This window comes from Astyanax mexicanus, chromosome 8, assembly GCF_023375975.1.
Source record: "Astyanax mexicanus isolate ESR-SI-001 chromosome 8, AstMex3_surface, whole genome shotgun sequence".
Taxonomy (NCBI): Eukaryota; Metazoa; Chordata; class Actinopteri; order Characiformes; family Acestrorhamphidae; genus Astyanax; species Astyanax mexicanus.
In genome coordinates this window covers 50,945,873-50,971,500 of record NC_064415.1, presented here as the reverse complement: position 1 = coordinate 50,971,500, position 25,628 = coordinate 50,945,873, and the positions used below count along the sequence as shown (strand labels likewise).

Genomic DNA, 25,628 nt, shown 5'->3' with positions numbered 1-25,628 from the left:
TGCTACTTTCTTATTTTTCTACTCCGCTTTATATTTTGTGTTTTTATCTTGATATCTATCTTATTTGATTTTATTTTAGTCAATTTTATTTTATTTCATCTTTATATTTATCTTATTTTAACAATTGTCTTTTTTGGATGTAACTGAACTATGAGAATACAATTTCGTTCCACCTTTTGTACCACATGACTTTAAAAAACTCTGAAGACTTTTAACACACTAAACTCTGACACCCTCTCACATCTAAAGACAAGTCTCATACTTTTTAGTCACAGGCTAAGATTTTGCAAAGACTGGGGATCTCTAACTGCAATACTGCAACTGGTTTCTTTGTGAGATTATTTCTCATCATGCTTCTGGTGGAGATTACATACAATATAGATTACATATTAAATCACAAATAATGTGTATATTAATATTGTAGTTTATCAGAGACTCACAACTTTTGTAAACAAAATACTAAGTCATACACTCATAGTTGTTTTGAAATTTGCTTCAAACGTGTGTCAGACATATATTTTGGGCTAGTTTAAGGTTCTCACTACAATCAATTCAGAAGTTGAGTACCAGAGACCTCAAATATCCAGTTGTTTCAAAAGCCAAAGAAGTCCACTTTAAAACTTTAAATGGAATCTATCCTCCCAGTCACTTTATTCAACAACGGTTTGGTATTAAAACAAATAAATAATTTACTGTATATGTACAATTACAATGATGTCTTTCTCATTAACAATATTATCACCCTGGGATTTTTTTTATCCATAAAGCTAACTATCTTAAAGTAAAGCCTAACTTCTGTGTTTTCCACAAAGACTTAGTCTTTATTACAAAACTCTTAGACTGATACATGGTAAATACACCCACCTACTTTGTTCTTTAATAGAAGATTATCATTTAAAATCAAGACCCTTTTTTCTTCCCTTATAGTGGTGCACCTATCCTTTCTTCTATGGGTACTATTTTCTTTTTTTTTTTGTGCAGTATTGTCCTTTTGTTGGACCTGGCAACCCTGTCCCTATCATTCCTCTAATATTCATGATCCAATATCCAGTTAACGCCTACGAGGTCGCTCACTGCTGACGTCCCCCCACAAACTGATCACTAGAAGACCACAAAAAAAACCCCGCCCACTCGCGCATCAAGCCACGCCTGGTTTTCCAGCAGGCTCCGCCCAGTCCCGCTGCTCTCGCCTTTTCAGCGGCTCGGCTGGCCATCAAAGCTTCCTTCAGGCGGAAGTAGACCCTGCAACTTTTCCTCCCCTTCCAACTTGTTTGACTTGCGCACTAGCTGGCAGGGTGTAGTCTGCTCGGATCCAGCTCCTCTCCTTTCCCCAGCTTCTCCCCTTTTTCCCTCCAGCTGTGTTTTTTTCATGGCGCTGGTCTTAAACTCGTAAATTGAGGCGGTAAAAGCGGTGGATGTTCGCCGGAGAGAGAGAGCGCAGGACCGGGACACAAGTGCAGCAAAGTTTCGCCGCAGTGTTTCTCTCTGCAGCGACCCGACCGTCCCGCATGATCCAGCCCTCCGTAGCTGGAGAGTCGCCGCTACAACTTTCTACGGGCGATTATTTATTTATCTGAGCGGTTTGTGAGCTTTTTAGAACTTTTCTGAGGACGACGGACACGCGCCACCAGCTTTTCCAACTTCTCCTGCTCCTCTAGCTCCAGCTCCACGAACACCATAACGTTACCATGTCCCGTCTGGCCCTCGTCGTGAGCGCGCTCGCTCTGACTCTGTGGGCTACGTGCAGCCGCGCGGCCATGGACGAGTGCGCGGACGAGTCCGGGCGGCCTCAGCGCTGCATGCCCGAGTTCGTGAATGCCGCCTTTAACGTGACCGTGGTCGCCACCAACACCTGCGGCTCGCCGCCCGAGGAGTACTGCGTGCAGACCGGCGTCACCGGAGTCACCAAGTCCTGCCACATCTGCGACGCCCGGGACCCGAGGCAGCACCACAGCGCGGTCTACCTCACCGACTACAACAACCAGGCGGATACCACCTGGTGGCAAAGCCAGACCATGCTGGCGGGCATCCAGTACCCCAACTCCATCAACCTCACCCTGCATCTAGGTAAGAGTCTCAGTTTAAAAAAAAAAAAAAGCTTTGGGAAGTTGTTACGGTTTTTTAATAACTAATTATGAAGTACATTAATTGAATAGAGCTGCAACTAATGATTATTTTAGTGGTCGACTAATCTGACGATTATTTTTTCGATTAGTCAATGATTATTTCTCAATCAGTGCTTCTTAAGGGTATGGCTCATATTCTTGGCTTTCTCTATCTCCTCAAAACGATACGAACATCAAAATATGGGATTTAAATGATATTTGGTGAGTAAATTTCAAGTCTGTTGTGTTTGGTCACTTTTAGTGACTTTTAGTGACCAATCCCTTCTTTGCAGTTACAAATGAAGGATTAATCGACCCTGAAATTTGTAGTCAATGTTTTTTTTTTTATATTCGGCTTTGCCGATTATTGCCAATTATGTTACTAAATGGTTGCAGCCCAATTTGATATTCAACCAATCTGATGATTATTTTTTTAGATTGTTAATGATTATTTCTGCCATCAAATCTGTTGTTTGGTCACTTTTGGTTATCAAACCCTCCCCCTTTACAGTTAAAAGGGATAGATTAATCGACACTAAAAGTCAATTTTTAATGTCAAAATTGCCGCCTATATTAATAAGTTGCAGCCCTATTTAGTATTCAAGGAATCTGATGATGTCCGTATAAAACCTAGTCTTGGTTGCTTGTTCAAGTGTTTGTGTGAACTAAATTAGTGAGCTGCCATTAAATATCTGCCATTACATTTCTGTTCCCAGTATTTTTTGTAGTGCACTAGAGATACAAATCAAGGATTAACCGACACTGAAGTTTGGAATAAACAATTTTTTTTTTCCTTTGAGATATTCAACATTACCGATTATGACCAAATGTTAATAAATGGTTGCAGCCCTATTTAGTATTTGATAAATCTGACCATATTTTTTTTGATCAGTTGAAGACTCAATGACTATATCTGCCATTCCCACAATCATTGCTTCCAATGATCACGGATCCTGTTTTAGTTCACTTTTTACCTCACCTGCTCAAGTCTGCACACTTCTGAATTTTTCCTGAATTGTTGAGGCTTAGTAGGAATACATTGCTGTATACCTCCAAATATATGACCACAAAGTGTGTGCAGCCCACCCCCACCCACTTTAAATAAAGTTAGCTAAACTTTTCCTGTGATTGGTTGGTTTATAGGCAGTTTCTTCTAATTTTTACTCATCGTATCATTGATATTACTTGATTTGTATTAGTTTAGTTCATAGAGGACAATACCATCAGCTCAGCATTGGTTGTACCAGTATTATATTATAGGGTCCAGTACTTTTTGCCTTTTCACTATCTTACCAGTATGTTTAATGGAGCAAAAGTCTCAAGCCATTATGTAGACCACCCCAAGACCATGTCAGCAATTGTCCACCCCACCACACAGGCTAATTAAGCTGCAAGCGAACAGATTACAAGTAGCTGCTTGAATGAAAGCATTACGGCTGATGGTACTGGCCAAAAACCTGCCAGCAAGGATAAAGAAAGCCTAACATGCTAATGTGAGCAGAAAGGCTGCAAACAGCCGCCAGGGCTGTCTGCCGTATTGCAACAATAGCTTATCTACAGGGCTGGTTGGGTCACGTAGTCTGCATACATTAAATCTGAGTTACTCTAAATGTCTGCGCAGTTACGTTTCCTTCAGAGAGAGTTGATGTGAGATGGAGCATTGAGACAAATGTGCAGATGTAAATGTTCTTTACACTGATCATGATAAGAGAACAGGGCACATAGCCATGTTATTTACAGTCCAGAATGACCAGTGAACTTACACGTGTCTTCTGATTCATCATGGGCATGAATGTAATATCAGTTTTGCACTTTAAATGATTTCTGTAAATATATGTATTTTAATGAATGTACAACATTCATATTTAATGGAGCTAAATTCAGTTAATTCAAGTAAATCTTTTGGTCAGGGTGTTTGTGAACTCATCTACATATATTTGCTTATATGAGGCATAGCAATCACATTTTGAGCTTACAGCAGTGTTTGGGTTAAAGTCAGAATCTTATCATTAAACCCAAGTTAAGTCTTAGCCTGTTTTATTCACTCCACAACTACCTGTGTTTGAGAGCCAACGGCCAATGTCCCATTTTAACACCCAGTTTTTTTAACCATCTATTATTCCATAGAATTCTGAAGTAGTCCCCTTTTTATTCCATAATTTAATCCACATTTGTACAGTGTGCTCATTTTACCGGCAGCAAACCAGCCCAAAAACATGATGCTACCACCACCAAGTTGACAGGGGTGTATGTAAATGTTGGCGCACAACTCCCATATTCCTTCTATATAATTTATAATGATAAAGCTATGGTAAATACCATTAACTCTATTGTGCCTTCCAGTGTCTTTCATGTATTTTTTTATCAGAAACAAAGTGGAAAAGTATATATTGGGCCAAAACTATATCTATCATTTTAATCATGTTTCTGTAATTATTGGGGTAAATAGTTCTGTTTTGGAAGATTTTTAGGAAATCTGAATGTCTGACAGAATTTGGTGAAAATGGGAAAATTGGTATCACCTCGTAGCTTGTCATGAATAAAATATACGTTTAAGATGTGTGTCCTATTCATCTGCAGGTTGGCAGAGTATTGTTTGACCTTATCAGCTGTTTTCAAGTTTGTTCAATAGAGCTGTAACCAATGGTTATTTTAGCAGTCGACTAATCTGCCGATTATTTTTCTGATTAATTGATTAGTCATCGATTATTTCTGCCATGACTTCCCTCTCTGCTTGCTGTGGGTACGGCTCCTGTTTCTAGCTTTCTCTATTGGTTTAAAACCATAGAAACAGATGAAAATAGGATTTAAATGCCCTTCAAATGTATTTAATGAGATAAAATTTCATTATGAGTGATTTCATAATGAGTGAAATCTGTTGTGATTGGGTACTTTTGAGACGCAGGCTGAGTTGGGTTTCACCCGCCTATAACATTGTGTTTTTGTCCCGATTAATTTGTGTGGTGCTACTTTGACTAATTGATGATTAGTTGACAAACATTTGGAGTCAGCAAATTTTTATAATCAACATTGTTGATAATATATCGACTAATCATTGCAGCCCTATTGTTCAAGACTTGCAGTACTTTACAGTCGTTTTTGTGTTTTAGTGTATATAGCAAATGTGCAGCATTATTTTGAATTCTTTACCAGGGTTCTCTAAGAGGAACCTGCCACTATAGATTTGTTATATTGTTGGAACCTTGTTCTCTTGATAATTTAATGTGTTAGCTTTTGTATACAAGCTCAAAAGCTAAGACTTTTGTTAAAAATGAGGTGAAATAGGATGAAATGATCATTAATCACATTTCTCAGGTGGAACTTTTCAATTTTAGTAGTAGGATCTTTAGGAGAGACATGTATTGTGTGTCGATTTTGTTTTTTTTTTGGAACTTAAACAGCCACCATCTGCTTTTAATTTCACAAAGGGTGGGTTTACAGTTATCCTCACAGGGGGATTTAAACAAAATAAGATGAGTCATTTTGGCAAATTTTTACACGAACACACAATGTTAAAGCATTTGTCTTTTTCAAGTTGATAGTGTTTGTATGCTACGCTGCAGTAGCCAGGAGACTAGGGGCCCACAGTGCTCACTGATGAGTTCACTGATGAAATTGTTTGCATTACATGATTCATTGAATTCCTGCCACCCTAAGCTAAATGATTTGGTGAAGGCTGGTTGGGGGGAGTAAGTACAGACTGGGAAAAGTAAGCTGCAAGTCAAATGGAATAATTGATCCACTTGCAGTGTTTTAGGCTACGTTTACATTACAAGCCACATTGCTTAAATCAGATTTATTCCTCAGATCAGATTTGGCTATCTTGATGGCTCACGTTCAAAGATGTATGTATGTGAGCTGTATCTGTTTGTAATGTTACCAAATCGCCTTCTTCACCAACAAAAAAAAACATCATATTTAAGGGACAACTCGTAGCTTTATAAAGGAAAATAGATGTGTTTGTTAGCAGCTCATATTTGGAGCATCTTTTGCAGTAGTGAAGAATAAACAGCTGGTCTGAAGTACATGCTCAGGTCAAGAAGGTGAAAAAAGGCCAGGCGGTTTGCTTTTGCTGTTTTTGCAGCTATAGCTGCACAGCTGCACCAAGAGATGTGTGGGTACGAGAGAAAAGCACATGTAGTGCTAATGCTAATGCGTAAAAGCAAAAAGATGCATGAATTCTGGTTTGTCTGTTCATGAACATTCATGTCCATGGATCATATACATATCAGATTTTTAGGACCACATATGAAAGTGACTCAAATCTGATTAAAAAAAACGGATTTGGCACGTTCACACAATCATTTAAAAATCAGATCTGAGACACTTTGAGCAAAAAATCTAATTTAAGTCACTTCTGGCTGGTAATGTGACTGTAGCCTTTGAAGAAGGATGTGATTTGAATAGTGAGATATTTTAAATCAATTTGAGTCACTGTGGGTTTTGTTGGATTTTGTGTTGACAGAGATGTTATCACTTGTTATTTGTTCATGACCAAGTGGGTCCTTGAGAGGTTCTGAGAGAATTCCAAATCGGTTTTAAATTTTTTGAGCAGACTTAAGAGTTCATAAGTTAACCTTACTGTTATGTTCAGTTATGTTTAATTATCCAAAAGATGTCTGAAACCCAAGAAATCCTAACAAGCAGTGTGAATATTTCTTTATTAGCTCCATTACTAATTATTCTATCAATGTTTAGTGCAATGATGTTCCTTACCTCTAACGGTTAAGAGTTTAATTTGGATAATTTAATTGTTTTAATAAATAAAAAAAGTACACGTTCAAAGTTAATGTTTCACTACTTTATTACTTTTGAAAGACCAAGATATAAAACACAATAGTTTTACATAATATTAAAACATAACATTGCAATTTTGTTTCAGTTTTTGTTTTTGCAGGGGGGGGGTTGCAAATATGTGAGATTTTTAATATGCAATATTTGTATATTAATATGTTGATTACACTAATTAAGGCAAATAGAATAAGTTTCATTCTGAAAAAAAGTATTTTTAAACTATTTTGCCTAGATCTTTAAACTTTAAAGCGGGTAAATTTGACGCGCAACATAACATAAGGAGGGTTAAGATTAGAGTTTTTTAGCACTTGGCTCGGTTGTACACATTTTTTACAGGGAAAAAAAGTTGTTTGCTGTGTTGCATGTTTACTGTTGACCTTCACTACCATCCCTCTACCATCACTAACTAACTCTGCCTCACTCAACCTCCAGTCTAGTCCTGCTATCTGATCACAGTCTGCAGTGTGAAGAACTCTATCTGTTTTGCTGTTATTCGCTATCTTTTTGCAACTCTTTTGATGTGTGTTTATCACGACTACGATTTTTTTTTTTACATTATTATTGCATTTAAATGGCTTTTAAATCTCATGTTCAGCTTTTTCTATTGTGGAGATGGAGAACATAGCAGAAATAATCGTTGACTAATCGACTAATCGAAAAAAATAATCATCAGATTAGTCGACTACCAAAATAATCATTAGTTGCAGACCTACTTGAGAAAGCTTTGTGACTGGTTGACTGCTATGAGATGGGAATAGGAAGTGTTGCATTGGGCAGTTCAATCTTCCACTTGTTCCATTTGTCATATGCGCAACGTTGACCCGCCTCGCTTCTTGTTTGTCTAATTGCTCTGCCCTGAAGGCTCCATACTGTGTGACTGGAAGATTGGAAACGCAGTCTGGAGATCTGATCAGCTCTCTGATGATTGGCTGCCTGCTTTGAAGCAGTCATGGCTAGGAGCACTAAAACCACCACGTCTGTAATTACTGGGGTCTTTGATTGTCGCTAATGATGGGCAGAAGTGATCTCTCACACAGTTACACACGTTCATCCACAGAAAACAAAGACAGCGCTGTCTTTTTACTTCCCGGGAAATACTTTGTACATCGGCGAGTCAGAGAGTCTGTGCAGAAATGCTGAGATATATATTTTTGTTCTTTTTTTTTTTTTTTTTTTTTTTTAGATAGGATGTTCTCTGTGTTCCTCAGTAGGTGGGAAGCCACAAGAAGTCTGAGTCTCTCAGTCATAAGCTTTTATTTTTATACACTGTGCCTTTGATGGCTTTTATCTCCATTCGGCCTGGTTTGGGCAGGAAGCCGACAAGCCCCGACTCGACAGCTCCAGAGTTCTCTCGGGAGAAGAGATTGGAGATGCAGCCTGATCCAGCAGGCAGACAGACACACAGAGATGAGTCAGGTAGATTTGAGCAGGTAGTTGTATTTTTAAACATGTTTGGGAGGTCTGCACCCCTGACTGACTGAATAACTGGCCTGCTTGCTCTGATTTGAGTGTGAAATATGAGTCTTTGACTCAGCATCAGCAAACATAGGGAGATGTAGATAATACTGGGGTTTCAGAGATGATGGTTTTTATGTTTAAGCCCTACATGAGTAGCTCTGATTCAGTTTTATCAAATTATACACACCTCTACATTCACAAAGACTTTCTGTAGAGCTAAAATTAGATGCACACAAATCACTCTCTACATTTTATTTATATTCTGGCCAATTTTAGTGCGAAACCAAACAATTTGTACTGAAATACTGAACACTAAACTCTTTTCCACAGGTTTTCATGCTTTTTTTCCACTTTTTGTTCCACTACTGCATAAATAAATAGACTAAATCTATCTTTTTAAAGTAATTAGAAGTACAGTTTGAAAAATATTGATATTTGTATTTTGTAACCAACTTTACTGAACCTTTTAGCATCCCAGCAGATACACTAACAAAACATAACGTTACATAAATTAATCAAACACTTCTTATTGGTCAATTTTTCCGAGCGTAGATTGCCCCCCCACCTTTGCCTGAAGAGTTCCCGAGTAGCATTCCAATTTTATCTGCTTTTTTCAGGGTTTGTACAGTCATGAAAAACCTGGAAAAGTCATAGGACATAAAATTTGAAAATAGCAATTTCCAGGCCTGGATAATGGTTTTAGAAAAATTAGAAAAAATACCCAGAAAGTTTTGGGAAAAGTCATAAAAATCTTTGTTTATCAATGGAGAAAATCTATTTTAAGCTTACAAATATGTCAGCTCAGAGTTTATTCAGTAGTTTTGCCCTGACACACATTTTATTATTAAAGATTATGTGTCAATATTTTTAGCAGATCAAGTTTAGTCCTACTTTTTATTAATTTTGATTGTAGTTTTAGTCATTTTTGGTTTTATTGTCCATGTCTGCACTGATGTTTTAAAAATCGCATGGTCATGAAATAAATTTGCCTTGAAGGCATAGAAAAGTCATGAAAGAAATAAATGGAGTTTATTGGTTAAAAAGTGAATGAAGCCTGTAGTCTTGAATTTCTATATAGCTTAGGCCCAAATATCAACTCCTATTCATGTTTTTTTTTTTTAGTGTAGATTCAACCTAACATTTGGATAAAGAGTTCCAACAGAACAGAAATCCCATTTTATATATATACTTTTATTGAAGAATATGCTAAATATGTGCCAAAAGAACCTTCCAGCAGTCTTGGGTTTGTGATTGTGATTGGGTGCAGCTCTTTGAGGGGGAGAAAGACCCACTGTGTTTTGAAAACTCTGAAATACAAAATCTAAAATCTAAATTTTTTTGTGCCTTTTATACCAAACTGTGTAAAAGCATTTCAACTGGAAGAAAAACATAAAAAAACTTTTTTAAACTTTTCAAATATCAACTCTAGTAGGGAAAAAATATGCAATGTTATTAAGCCAAAATAAATACTGCATATTCCTCCATATCAATCTGTGTATCAATCATGTGTCTCAAATTCTACTTATGTTCCATTATTTCAATCCACAAATATGAATCCCAGTGGAAAATGTGACCACCTATTCTTTAAAAATCAAAATTGTGGTGGTGGTGTGGTAGTGTTATCGGCTGCATCTTTGCATATTTCCTGCATAAACTGAAATAAACTTATGTGTTTACTGATACAGTAAACCATTAAACGCTGAATTACATCTAAATGAAGCGTTTGCTCGCAGGGGAGCAGGAAGGATTTCTATCCCCTCTTGAGCGGTGGTCCTGCAGCTGCAGCTCGTATGCTGTGCATGTGTACAGTTAACAGAAGCTGGCCCTGGTTTCAACTGTGTTTTAATGGGGAGAAGCTGGCTGTACATCTGCCTTGTAATGGTTTGGATCTGGGAACATTTCTGACATTCTTTCGTACTGGTTGCCACATTAAGCAGGCCCCCCTCATTCTTCCACTGACTTCCAATTTAAAGAGTGTCGTTCTCGTCCGTTTTCCTTTTTTACTGTTTACTAAGATGCTATTTTTGTCATTTTCACACTAATCATTTTGGTTGCTTTGCTTCTTATTTGGCTATGTTCACATTAGCAGGCTGAAGTGACTCAAATCTGATATTTTGCTCAGTATGGCTCAGATCAGATTTTTTTATGGCTGTGTGAACGTGTCAAATCCGATTTTTAAAAAATCTGATATGTGGGTGTGCCATGTCGTATCGTACATGATAATATCGCCAAAAAATGTTGTGAATTTGGATTGCATTACTAGTATCATGACATTCTGGATCATTGACTTAAAAAATGAAAAAAAAAATGTTTTAAATTTCTCAGTTAGCCATATCATATTGCATGCAATAATAAAATTCTAAATAATTTAAATTATAATTGTTATATCTCCAAAAATATCGTTATCGCGAAAATAACATGAAATATCGTGATATTATTTTAGAGCCATATCGCCCACCCCTAGTCCTAAATCGGATATGTATCCAATCCATGGATATGCATCATGAATGTGAATGGTCAAATCTGAATTTTTCTTTTCATGTATGCGCTACGCTCCCTTTACAAGGGACCTACAAGTCGTCTCTCAAGTGTGAGTTTTTTTTTTTGTTGTTTGTGAAGAAGGCGACGTTTATACATGTATCAGGGTGTGCATATGAGGCGTTTCAGTGACCAATTAGTTCACATTAAATACAGATAAAACTCACTTGCATTTGTGAATGTGAACAGTCAAGATAGCCAAATCCGAACTGAGCAAAAAAATCGCATTTAAGCAATTTGGCTTGTAATGTGAACATAGCCTTTGTCAGTTTTTTTCTAAGCATAGAATTTTCCACACCTTTTTCCTAAAGGGTTCCTGAGTAGCAGTCCAATTTTATCTACTTTTAAGTGTTTTAATCCTGTTTTAATCCTGTTTTAACCGTGTTTTAATGGGGAGAATCTGGCTGTACATCATCTGCCTTGTAATGGTTTAAATCTAGGAACATTTCTTACATTCTGAAGAGTGCTCGTTCATTTTCTCTTTTTTTATTATTATTATTCTGGAAAGGGACACTTGCTCTTGGATGTCTACAGTATTCTGGAAGCAGCTGGACAATAGAGTTGCCCTGACGAGAGCCAGGCATTTGTGAGGAGTGCTCTCTTCCCGTTCCCGCTGCTCACAGGCTCTCTCTGCGCCCGCTGGCCTGTTCGCTGTCTGAGTGTGAGGAGAGGAAGCAGTGCAGCAGTGTGGGAAAATAAAGACCGGGATATTTCTTGGGCCCGAGGGTCCTTTTCAGGCTCTTTTTTTTTTTCCCCCTCTCCCTAAACTCAGTGAGACCTTGTCATTTCTGAACAGAGACCAGCTGGACCAAATTATAGCAGAGGCAGTTAAGAGGGTTTGACGCAGAGCACGCTGTCTGGTTAGAACCTATCGTTGCTGTGTGGAAGGTATGATCTCAGCGTGGGAACCGTGTGCTTACAGAGGACTCTGAATTGTTGTAGAGAGTTGTTGTGTGTGTGTGTGTGTGTATGTATGTGTGTGTGTGTGTGTTTGTGTGTGTGTGTGTGTGTGTGTGTGTGTGTGTGTTGTTTCTGTGGCATTACAATTACAGTCCTGCTTAATGCAGTCAACACGCTGTTTCCTGTTTTGAGTATCAGGAGCAGTATGATTTTAAACACAGTGAAACTTTTGGCCAGTTTTACTCGTTGCTTAAAATAAGCAATTCCAAAACTACATGTTTAAAATATGTACTTAACTTTTCAAATAAAATATTAAAAATAATTCTAAGCATGGTTCTATATAAATGATTTGTAATTTTCTCTAATTTGGCCTAACAACAAAATTTGTATTTTTTTTGGGGCCAATTTGTTTTGGTTGTTGAATATGTGCAATCAGTGCATTCCTATTTCCTGAATCAGTTTTTGATTAATTTCTGATAAAAAGAAACATCTAGCTGTCTTTAATTTCAATAGTGATTAGGTGCAGCTCTTTGGGGGTGGGGTAGGGTAGGCTGGGAAGGGGTGTGGTATGATAACCCCAAAATGCTGTATGCCCCTTTATATTACACCAAAAAATAAATGTATCTGAAATAGTACACTCTTATGTCCATCCCATCATTTTAGTGAATGCCGTAGGAAAATCTGACCACCTAGGCTTCTCCCAACATATTTTATATATGTGTATAAAACATATATATATATATATATATATATATATATATTGCAATGCTGTAAGCAACACAATATATCGCAGTTGTTTAGAACTGTTACAATACCAAACACATTTATAATTTATACTGTTACAGTAAAAAAACCTTTTATAATATAAATCTGAAGAGTTTACTTTTTTCATCCAATCAAAACATTGGGATACAACGACACTGTACAACATTGCTATCTAATGGTCATGATTTAATCCTAACTTCTGACACCAATCACTATATCTAAGCTAATTAAATTTCAACACTGTGTTTTTGATAATTTATTGATACTCGATAGTATTGCAAAATTGAATAAAGCAATACTTCAATACATTTATATATATATATATATATATATATATATATATATATATATATATATGTATAGATATATATATATAGATATGTGTGTGTTTATGTATATGTATATATGTGTTTTTTTTTTTTTTTTTTTTTAAACCAGTCTTAATTATATATTTAAAAATAGCAACTTAACAATACTGCAATTAGTGAAATTTACAAGGCAAAACAAGCAGATGCTAAAGTTGTCTCAGCTACTTTTGTGTGCCTTGGACCTTTAGCAAACTGTATACTGAACGTGATTATTGATGCTAAAAACCTTTTCAGCTTATTTATGGTTAATATAAAGGACAAATTGCCCTAAACCTGCTGTTTGTATTCAGTGTTTTTACCTATTTAGCTAAATGACAAAACTACTTTTTTGCCATTTTCATCCAAATCTCTTCGTTTGCAGTTGGTTTGATGCATGCCTAGTATCACTAACACTAATCACTCAGCAACTTGCCAAGGGACTACAGATAAAATGAGCTTTTTAGCTATCTAAATAAATAAATAAAATAATAAGGATAAGCATGCAACTTTCTTCAATGGCACCAAAAAGAGGACTATGGCAATGCAAAAGGTCAACAACACTGCTGATTGCCTTTAGTTTTACTGGTGGTAGCACTGGAAGTTCAGACCACCCAGGGTGGACAAAGTGCCGGCGCTGCCTCATCTCCCGGTGATAAAGCCACTGAGGGCCCCTGGCACTGGCCAATATGGCCAAACACTTCCTGAAAGAGGTCCTGCTGCTTTTAGATTGTACCTCATAGGAGCTCTCTCAGGGTCCTGCTGCTATTGTCAATTTAGTGTTGTTTTGCCCACTGCGCTGTGAAATGACTGGGCGAACTCTCTGGGGGTTCCACTCTCCAGTAACGGCTTGACTCAGGCTGTAAAGATTCAGTGCTGGTTTGTGTCCCTTAAAATGCCTTGTCCTGTATACAGGCTACAGGTGCAGGTAATACAAAACCCTTATTCTCTGCAGTAAAATAGGTTATATTTATATTCTGAAAACTTTGAGGGCTTTGAAAACTCCTACAGGACACTTGGTGAAGCTGCCTTTTTTTTCTGTCCTCCAGTTATTGTTCCAGAACAGTAACAGGAATCAACCCAAATTCTGCAGGTTTAAAAATAGAAATAAAAACTAGACAAACATAACCAAACTAAAGGTTTGAAGGACATGAGATGTTTTTGTATTCAGGAAAATACAGATTTTTTTATGAAGTTTAGAAAAGTGGTAATTTTATATTTGTTATATGTTTTTTTTTATAATTTCTGTTAGAATTACAATTTGTAGGAACATTTATCATCAAACACAAAACCTTTTTATGTAATGCTTGAATAGAAAACTTCAAGATTTACACAATTAGATCCACAGTGTTAAAATCACAGTGTAGACATGTTTTAAATATCTGGGAGTTAAAATTCAACAGGCTCCGCCTCTTTATTCTTCAATCACAATTATTCTTTCTTTTTATTATCTGTGTGTGTGTGCGTGTGTTATGTGGTTGTAGGTAAATGGGCTTTAGTTGTGGTGGCTTTCCTGATGGAGCGTTATTCCCTCTCTTGGTGTTGGGTTGGATGGTGGATAAGGACCTCCACCCAAGAGTTATTGTGTTATGGGAGAACCACTGCTTTTTGGGCAGTTTTTGATTGTCTCTCTTGCTTTAAATAACACTTGTATAGGATAAAAAGTAATTTATTCTGTGGTATAGTTCATATTTAATAGTGTTTTATAGATAGTGTCGTATTTGGTTTCGGGTAAAGTGCTGAAAATATACAAAAAAAAAAATCTAATATTTAATTAACAGTGTTAAGGGTTGTTTTACTCTGTAACTTTCATCAGCGTTAACACATTTTACCCCACAAAGAGTTAATATATGACTTCATACAGTGTTTAATTAAATCTTTTGGTAATTCTAATGGTTATTTTAACACTATAAAGAGTGGGACCATATGTTCAAGAGTTAATTTAACACTGTCAATTTTGCTGTGTATGTGTGTAATATCAGGCAGAAATTTGACAAAAATGCTGGTTTGTTAAGGGGTCAAAATATAAAGGCGTTTGGCATAATGAAATGAGCTCCACATTCCTCTGTGGTGTTGAAAGCACCTTGTAGAATGTCGCTCTGGTTGGCACATTTTTGTGTGGCGCTGATTGGCTGATTTTGCAGAACTTCTAAGAAAATCTGCCTGAATTCCTGAAAATGTGGAGGCTTCGTCTTGTGAATGGTGCAAACTGGCGAGCAGCCAAAACCCTGGCTAATCTGTTGCATCTCAACTGACTGCAGATCAAGATGTGACTGACGGTAGATTAAGCCTTGCCTGATGATGAGGGCGTTTTCAGTGCCTTTCAGAGATTTTCAGGACCTCACTTATTTTATCTTCTTTTGAAGACTTTGTTGAGATTGAAATGTGATTATGTTAAATATGAGAAACTCTGATTAAGGTGCGTAAGATCCAGTATGGGCTATGTCTGGGGTCGGCAGGGTGGCCTGCAAGCATGAAACATCTGTCCCCAACAATAATGAAAAATAAATAAATAAAAAATGCGTCTCTTGTGAGCTTTTATTTACATGCCTCCCCTGTCTCTTTGTTTTGTGCTCGGCGTGACTTTAGTTTCTGCCTGTTCTCGTTTTCCGCCTGTTCTTGGGCTCCCTATCTCCTTAAAAGGGCGTTTTTTTTCTGGCTGTGTCCTAATTCACTAGCTGTGGCAGCAGTAGTGTATTGTACATGGATTCTATCCCGCGCAAGGAGCAGTGTGTTTTTATTTATTTATTTTTTCCTTTCTTCTTGGGTTTACCTGCTTTGAGATCAACTGTTCTGGAATTGGGTTCAACAACTCTCTGGGCTGGAGAGCGACATCCCATTACAGTTAATTTTCCAAAACAGATTTTTATTTTTTTTGTGGAAAAAATAAAAATCAGCCATGTAATGGCTTGGAAAGTATCTGGCTCGCAGCCAAAATTAATTGCCGACCCCTGCTTTACCTGTCCAGCATTATATTCTTTTTTTTTTTTATTTCAAAACTAAGCAAATAACTTTTTTTTGTCTATTCATCACTTCTTTTTCTTTTCCTTATTATATATCTAAATATAATAACACTAGACATGCACACTGTTTAAAATCTGTTTTAAGTCAGTCAGAGTTCCCTGTAATGAGTTAATGAGTTCCACAACAAGTTATTTTATCCCCAGGGTGGCTGGTTTGGTTCATTTTCAAGGACAAAAGGAAACTGCCCCTCACATGACCCTTCAGCGCTGCGTTCCCACCCGTTTGCACACACGGTGGAACTGAAGGAAATGTGCGAGACACTCAGACCCTCTTTAAGCTCAGAGGGAGCATTTCTTCTCTCTAATCCCCAATTAGCACATGTTTGTGTTTGCTTTCACTGTAGCTGCTGTTTGTTCAAGTTGGTCTTTTACATTAATTCTTCTAAGAAGATTTTTTAAAATAAATAAATGTTAATTAATGGTAGGGCTGGGTTATATTTCTGCAACTAGTAACTAATTATTTTGGTAGTTGACTAATCTGATTAATTTACTAATAAAAAAAGATTCAATGATTATTTCTGCTATGCCTCATTACATTTAAAATGATCAAACCAGCTGAACGTGGGATTTAAATACTTTTAAATGTCCTCAAAATGTTTAAACGTAAAAAGATCTGATGTTTTTTAAGTAAATGTTTAATGGTGCAGGCAATTACCCATCTGCCATTGCGTTTCTGTCCACAGAACTGTTTGTTGCAGCCCTGCTTCAATAAACACCACAAATAAGAATTGAAGTAGTGGAAAATGTGCCTAATGTTAACATCTTAAAATCTTAACATCTTAAAACGGGTATAAAGCAGTGCCAATTAAACTCTATAGCCTAAAAACTAACATTCAAACATTTACCATGATTAGGTAGACTAGCATGAGTGAAAAAGGATGCTAAACAAGCAAAATTAAGAAATTTGACTTTTCCGTCCCACTTTGCTGCACTTTTCTAACTGTTTCAAATTATTCTGGCGTAAAAATCTTTTTTTTTTTGTGGATGGAAAAGAAACCCCTTTAGAGCTAAGCAAACACACTTAACACCTAAGTGCAAGCTTGCAATGAGCATGCAATCAGATGTGTGTGTCAATGTGAAATATGTAGCATGACAGGATCTGTAAGGATCTGAAACCTCTCCGAGAGTAAGGGAAAACTTTCCTCAGGGCGCTTATCGTGCTGCAGGTGGTGCTGAGCCGGTGCCAGCCGTGCACGCCACCGCTGCCGCCGCAGAGTAGCCGCCTAGTTGCCAAAACACACTGATATCACAATAGTTGAAGGTCAGCGAGTTCAAGCTGAGATTGTGGCCGAGGCGTTCAGTGGGAAACGTGCACTATATAAATTTCCACATTAGAGGATGCAGGAAATCGCTAGCAGCAAGGTTAATGTATAATTTACCTCAGCGTGTCTGCTGTAAATGGGCTTTTGTTGCTTGAAAACATATCCAGTGTCTGCTTCTTCTCTTTATTTTCCAACACAAGCACCATCTTCAAAGACTTCAAAGCGAGAACTGCCGGGTCTTGAAGTGTGAAACCGAGCCGTTTGCTCGTTTGCAGGCTGTCAGTGGCCAAATACAGCTGTTTCCACGGGTAAATACAGGACCTACAGTGACTGGTATCTACAGAGAGTTGGGAGGCATCTTTGTGTGCATGTTTTGCCTCTTTCTTGTTTCCCCAACAGCTCGCTGTGCGTGACGAGGGCTGTGGTAGCTGGAAGGAGCTTTTGGCTGCTTTATGCTATGAGAAAATACCCTCCTTCGGGCAACGCTGATAACACCTGCTTTTATAGTGGGCTGCTGTTTTTTCTTCTTCTTTTTTTTTTCTTTTCCTCAAAGCAGCATTAATCATGAGGGCCTCACAATCTAGTTGAGGAAAACTCCTTTCTGGATTTCAAGGGCAGTAGCTCTTTGCTTTCAGTTTTGAGTGATAACCTCTGTCATGATAACCTGCCATGTTTTATAGTAGGCCAGGCCTAGTGGAGAAAGAGAGGCTAACTGGTCTGTAAAAATTTGACATTAAGAATTATACCACAGTTAGTTCTGACTCTGCAGTGTGATTGGCTGAGAGGCGTTCTATGAGGGACATTATCAGCCGGTAATGCACTGTAACCGAAGCTCTCCATGTATTACTTTGCTACATACAGGTAGACTAGCAACAATGCAGCGCTTACAAGCCAAACAGCGCAGCTACAAACAGAGCAGCAATGGAACTATTTAACTCAAAATCTTTTAATAAACAGTGATAATGGAACTGTGGTTTAATCACAATGAATAGCACTGCCTCTTGTGTATTACTGCTTAAATATTCTCACACAAGTGAGACCGCTCTGTTTCTTTTTATTTCCTGTCGTGTTTAAAAAAAAAAGAAAGAAAAAAACTACTCAGCAGGGTGATGTTCCTTCTCATCCATGAGCTGGACCACCCTTTGAAAGATTAATGTCAATAAATCTGCTGCTGAATAGCTTCCTTTATTAAGACAGAGTGACAGACCTACAAACAGACAGAGTAGGCAGAAGAGGAAATAAACAGCCCACTGACAGATTGTTTCCCTAGGAGACAGGATGTCCTCATTTGGCAGTGTTATCTCCTTGGGGTTAAACTGATTTCACATGACCTTGATCCAAACTTTTTTTTTTTGGGTATGTGCATCCCACCCCACTCTTATAAAAGAAAAGTGCAGTAAAGTGAAAAAGTACATGCTCTAATTTTAGTGTTAAAAGTAATTCGTTCTTAAATACATACTAAATGAACAACTTCAGTATGTTAAGCTATATTTAAATACAACATCAAAGCATTAGGTTTTGTTTTTGAGTGCTTTTAGTATATCTTTTGCAATTTTAAATAGATTTAATTATGTTTTGTTGTTTTTTTTAAATATAATTTTTAATAAACTTGAAGTATATTGTAAATGTACTACTTTAAGCACTTTAGTGCACTTTAAGCAGTATTCAATGCCAAGACTTATATTTTTTCCACTATGTTTAATTCATAGCTTATTGCTTTAAAATACATTTTATGAAAATGCAGAGAAAGTATATTTAATGTATTTAAAGTATGCACTTTTTTACAAGAGTATTCACTGAATGAATGGATTATTCATTTTGCTTTTGTTAAAAAGCAGATATATCTGAACATGACCTTTTAAAAACACACATAAAAATGATGCACAAGTGTAAACACAACTCAAACCCAAAGCACATTAATACAGAAAAAAATCCCATTGCTCAGATCACTTCATTAACTGGTCTGATAAAAAATTGAACCACATTAAAGCAAAGTAAATGGATTAATCTCTACAAGAGACATTTAACAACCATTTAACAGCAGTCTTATCTTGGTACATCCAGAATGAATTAATCCACTTATTGAGCAAAGTTGTGTATTCCATCCCATACAGCAGTCTGCCAATCAGTCTACCAAGTGTGAATGCATGTGGCTAAACCTCTTCAGGATACAGTTCAGATACTAATCATTTAAATTGCCCAGGTGTGAACAGGGTGTTTGAGTGTTGTCTTAGTCCTTGTATGTATGAATTGTACCAGTCAGGTTGTAAAGAGCACTAAAAAAAAAAAGCAATTTCGCTGATGTCCAGCGTTGTAAAGATTTTCAGTAAAGTTTCTGCAGCATCAAGGCTGGAGCAGTATTGGCATAAGCCACAAACCACAGCACTAGCTCTTAAATTTGACTGTAGTCTGCATGTTTACCGTGTTAAAACAAGCTACATGGAATGAAACGGTAGCTGATAGCGCCCTGGGATACTAGCGCTAAGCCCTGCTAAACATAGCTAGTGTCCAAACGGTCACTGACCATCAGTAAATTTTGCATTTAATTTTCATGGAAGCAAATTGACCAGAGTCTGGAGGAAGAGTGGAGAAACACAGTCCAAGCTGCTTAAATTTAGTGTGAAGTTTCCACCAATCAGTGATGGTTTAGAGAGACATGTCTGTCATCTGCTGGTGTTGATCCACTGTGTTTTATTATCAAGTCCAAAGTCAGTGCAGTTTTGTTTTCCCGCAAAATCTTACAGCATTTCATATCTTACAGCTTCCCTGAAAACAACTTTTATGGAGATGCAGATTTCATTTTCCAGCAGGACTTGGCACACACTGCCAAAAAAAGTACCAATTGGTCTCATAGTATTACAATTCTCTGAGGCACTCGTTTTTGGGTTTTCATTGGCTGTAAGCTATACTCATATGGTAATAAAATGTTTGATGCTTCTCACATTTGTGTGCCAATGGGTTTGAACCCAGTTTCCTCATCCTATTAAACTCTTTACAGAGGCTGAACCCTGATGTTTACAGTCGTTCATATCTTTCCTATTGTTGGTCTTCACTGCAGGTCACTGGGGCTTCCGCTGCTCTGGAAAAGTCTGTTTTAAGAGTCGTAGTTGTAACTGGATTCCACACAGCTACTTCCTTTTGTCTTTCCTGACTAAACATGATCTCCTTCTGTAAAACAACAAACCGAATTCTGCACTTTGTTGTGACATTCCTGTGCGCTTTGTGCTGCGTGACCAGCGAGCAGCAGACCTGTCGGGTGCACGCCTGAACCTGGGTCTCGTGCCTTTTCACAGCTATAAATGGCTCTTTGCTGCGCAGTGCGCCAGATTCAGTCCTGTTTCTGGCTTGTTTATTTTTTAATTTAATGTTTTCCGTGAAGTGAAGGTGTGGTGGAGATTAGGTCATATTTATTTTCGAGGTACGGTCAGTGTACATCCTTGTCCGAGAGCGGGCTATTAATGACTTTCCGCTGTTTTAGGAAATTACGTTTCCCTAGCTGCTTCTGCTGCTGCTGCTGCTGCTGCACGGTTATAAGCAATAACCAGACGAGAAATAGAGGAGAACAGTTATGATATTGAAAAGTCCATGTAGAGGTTGACTTTTCATATAGTGGATGCATGCATACCTGACTGGCCTGACCTGTGCTTTAATAAAGCTTTACTGATCACTGTATATATCATACCTGCAGCACCAAGGTGAGTAAATACAGGAAGAAGGTCCTTTGGTATTTGGTACAGCTGTAGTAATTATCTGAGTATCTTTAATTTTCCCAAAACTAGTCAGGTTGCAAGGAGCAGTAAAGCCACTCTGCTGAAGTACAGTGTTATACAGGTATTTCATTTTAGTTCTCCAGCCCTGAGGCTGGAGCAGTATTAGCATTAGCTGCTAACCACATAACTAGCTCTTTCACTGTCCATAAGTGAGTATCTCAGACTGTAGTCTGCATGTTTACCGAGTTAAAACAAGCTAACTTTGTGAGACGAACCGCTAGCTGATATCTCCCTGGTTTAGCGCTGTCAGGTGGCATTTACTAGTGCTAAGCTCTGCTAACCGTGGCTAGCGCTGCTGCTAACCATGGAAATGCTTTACTCACCCAAATAAACAGTGTTTAGGAGAGAAATACTACTAGTGTCACTAGTAGTTAGACTTGATATAACACAGTGGATCAACACCAGCAGATGACAGACATGTCTCTCCAAACAAACCATCACTGATTGGTGGAAACTTCACACTAGACTTCAAGCAGTTTGGACTGTATGTCTCTGGACTCTTCCTCCAGACTCTGCTCCCTTGATTTTTTTATTAAAATACGTTATTTACTGATAATCAGTGATGGTTTGGAGAGCCAGGTCACCTGCTGGTGTTGGTTCACTGTGTTTTAATATCTAAAGTCTAAAGTCAGTGCAATGTGTGTTTTTTATGGGAAATCTTACAGCACTTCATGCTTCCCTCTGCTGACAACTTTTATGGAGATGCGGATTTCATTTTCCAGCAGGACTTGGCACTCTGCCAAAAGTATCAACTGGCTGTAAGCCAAAAATCAACAATAAAAGAAATAAACACTTAAAATAGATCACTCTGTGTGTAAAACATCTATATATAATATAAGTTTTACATTTTGAACTGAATTACTGAAGTAAAGTAACTTTTCACATTCTATTTCTTTTGACATTCTAATTTTTTAAAGACTCTATAATTTGTGCTCATTCATTTACAGACACCCTCTTTTTTCTTTTCTTTTTTTTTATTGTGATTTCTCATTTAGTCGTCACTGTATCCAAACAGCAATATTAAACACTGCATTTTATGCCATTATTAACATGCAGTCCTACAACGGAACCATGTCTTAAGGTCAGACAGTGAATTAGCCTACATTTTGGCGAGACCTCACTTAAGAACTTTAAAGCCTCCCTTGTCAGACACACTTGTTTGATTGTAGCCTTGTTGTTTGTTCAGGCAGCATCTTGAGGCCTGCATGTTTTGTCTGCGGCAGTGTTTGTGTGGAACGCTCTTTAGCCGAAGTTTACATTCTTAATGAGATTCCAGGCCGAATAATGCACCAGCACGCGTGGATAATCTGCTGCCTCTTTTGTTAATCGTCTGCGTTGAGATCAGACCTCGATTTTTATTTATTTATTTATTTATTTATTTATATATTATTTTTCTTTTCTTCTGGTGAGAGCATTTCTCTTTGAAATCTCAACACCTGCTCTTGTCTGGATCTATTATTTCTCAATTAGACAACTGCTTAAGCTTTTTTTTTTTTCAGTGAGTGTGAGGCCTGCTTGGGGTGTGGGAAGTTTGGGGAAGTTTGCCAAAGGCTTTATTAAAAAAATAGCCATTTTTGGAACGTCTTCAATTCCGATTCCCTCTCTCTTTCTCTCTCTCTCTTTCTCTAAGCCCTTGGAATCGTCAGTCGCCCCTTCAAAGTAGCCATCGGCCTGTGTACGTGTGTGTTAGAGTGTGTGAGAGTGTGTGTGTGTGTGAGAGAGAGAAGACGTCAGGATCCTATCTTTAGATCTGAGGCATGGGCCACAGTGCCGCCGCTTCCCCCCCCCCCCTCCTCTTCCATCTCCTGCCCACCCTCTCCAAGCTCTACACCATCACAATACCCCTTTGTCCTTTTTCTTTGCATGGGGGAGGGGTTATTCAGTCACTGGATTAGTCTTTTTGTTTGGTCATTTCTACTCATCTGTCCATACACCCCCACCTCTTTCGGACTCCTCTTTTATCCTGTCTTTCTTCTCTTCTTTCTTTTTGCCCCTAGTCCATCTTTCCTGTTTTATCCCCCCCCTCCTTCTCTTCGTAGCTTGTTGTAATTGGAACGTAGCCTCTTTCTATTCTGTCTTGTCACACACGAGGGCCACCAGTCAAGCCTGGTTTAGAGATGTTCCACTCCTCCAGGTTCTCCAGCTTAAACAGAGCCCGTGTTTGCCGTCTATTCATCGCTATTTACTTTGAAGTTGAAACTTAACATTCTTTCTGTTGGGAGCTAATTGAAAGGCTGCTGGTGGGTGCGGGGGGCGGTTGGGGGGGGGGGGGATGAGTGTGCGATGCAGCAGTGTTAAACGCTGACACCAGGGTGCTGTTCCCATCTCACATCTCACAGCTCCGTCTGTTGAGAGAGGGGTGTGGATTGGAACACGTGGTTTGTTAATCATCACTGTAGCACTGGCCTCTACAGTACTGACAGTGCAGCTGTGCTTTCATTAATCAAAGTAATGAGGTAATGATAATAGATTCTTAATGTGAAACCCATCTGGTCAGAATGACACACAAACCAGACATGTACCAGCTGAGACTACTTTATGATGTTTTTCCTTGATTTTACCAAATTGAAAACCTCTGGGTTTTTTTTTTGCACCAGGAGTGGCATCCAAAAGCAGTGTGTAAGAGTGGAGGAGAACATGATGCCAAGATGCATGAAAAAAACTGTGATTAAAAACCACCAGGGTTATTCCACCAAATATTGATTTCTGAACTCAATTTTTGAAACGTTATGAACATAAACTTGTTTTCTTTGCATTATTTAAAGACTGAAAGTTCTGCATCTTTTTTGTTATTTCAGCCATTTCTAATGTTCTACGAATAAATGCTCTAAATGACAATATTTGTATTTAGAAAATGTTGGGAGAAATGTTGTCCGTAGTTTATAGAATAAAACAACAATATTCATTTTACTCAAACATAAACCTGAGAAACTGATACAGAAACTGAAGTGGTCTCATAATTTTTTTCAAAGCTGTACAAGCTTTACATATATATTATATAGATGCTTTACGCATTACAGTGATCTATTTTAAGCGTTTTTTTTCTTTTAGTGTTTTAGTCAGTATCTTAGTAAATTAAAGTACTTTATAAAACAAATTGGTACTTTTGAAGGTGTGCGAAGTCCTGCTGGAAAATGAAATCAGTTTATTTTGCAGAGGGTCTTACACATTTGATGTTCAAATGTTAACATCATATTACATTTAATCAAGAGTGAATTGCGTTATTGTGTTATTCATTTTCGTATGGCATATTGACGTGGACTCAATCATTTTTGATCATCTCAATAGAGTTCATTATGTTTTCAAGATGAGTCCACTAACGAGAATGAGCATGAGATGATGAGTTTGTTTAAAAAAGTGTTTTTATGAGATGTTTATATTCCAATTCCTATGTTTGAACATTTCTAACTATTAAAGGTCCATGGCCTATTTTATAAAAGGGAATATTAGTGTTATTACGCTATTTGTATTATTATTTTTTTTACTAACTAAAATTGCCTTACAATGGCAATGGCACTGGTTAATTGCAATTATTTTGGGACAGTATATTATTAAATAAAATGGTTATCAAGACCAGGATATGATTTAATATCATTTTTTAGCAAAGAAATGATTTTGCTGACTTTTTTTTTATTTGCCTTCTTTTGTTAGCATTTGTTAGCAATGTTAGCATTGTATCTCCAGTTTAAAATGTTAGATGCAAAATTCAGAAGCTGGGACTCCAGACTCACTATCACACTCACCAGAATATAGCAATGCATTACTAGTATTTACGTTTGAATATTGTTCATTTGGAAATAATGAGTGATAAATTTATTTTCTATCAGAAAGAAAAGTTTAATCCAGCTCATTGTGTAGTACCATATGTCAGTTTTGTAATGTTCACACAGCATAATGTATGAACAGTCTTGCCTTATGTAAACAAGTCCAAACACTGTTGTTTCCACTTGTGCACTGACCTGAATGTGACCCGTTACACAGTTTCAGGTAGATGGTCTTCATGCTGGAACTTGCCACACTAGAGCATATGGTGTCCCCAGGACACAATGGAGCAGCACCTTCTAAGCCCATTTTCCATATATTTAGTGGCCTCCAATTAACTCTTGACCCTTTTGTAGCTCTAATGCAGTCTCTTATTTCTTTCAGCTGCAGAGATTACTCTGTTTTACTGAGAAATAAAGTGAAAAAAGTGGACATTTAAATGTATTAATGGGGCTGGGCGAGTAAGATCTCAGATCTCTATATTCTAAATATATTATTTACAGCTCTGAAAAAATAAGAGCCCACTTCAAAATGATGAGTTTCATTTGATTTTACCAAATTAAAAACCTCTGGAATATAATCAAGAGGAAGATGGATGATCACAAGCCATCAAATCAAGCTGAACTGCTTGTATTTTTGCATCAGGAGTAAAGCAGCATAAAGTTATTCAAAAGCAGTGTGTAAGACTGGTGGAGGAGAACATGCAAGGATGCTGCATCTTTTTTGTTATTTCAGCCGTTTCTCATTTTCTGCAAATAAATGCTCTGAATGACATTTATAATCTTTTTTTATTTGGAATTTGGGAGAAATGTCTGTAGTTTATAGAATAAAACAACAATGTTCATTTTACTCAACCATATAATTATAAATACCCATATACCTTTCTACACCAAATATGAGACTGTGT

General features: G+C 37.5%; 1 protein-coding gene across 1 annotated transcript in view; it reads left to right on the top strand.

Annotated features, from left to right (window-relative positions):
* Positions 1–1,221: 1,221 nt before the first annotated feature.
* The window catches only part of lamc1 (laminin, gamma 1), a 117,743-nt gene continuing 93,336 nt past the window's right edge, over positions 1,222–25,628 (top strand). The window contains exon 1 of the mRNA XM_022677891.2: positions 1,222–2,067. Within this exon, the coding sequence (XP_022533612.2) occupies positions 1,689–2,067 (379 nt within the window). The 5' untranslated portion in view covers positions 1,222–1,688. The remainder of the gene's footprint in view (positions 2,068–25,628) is intronic.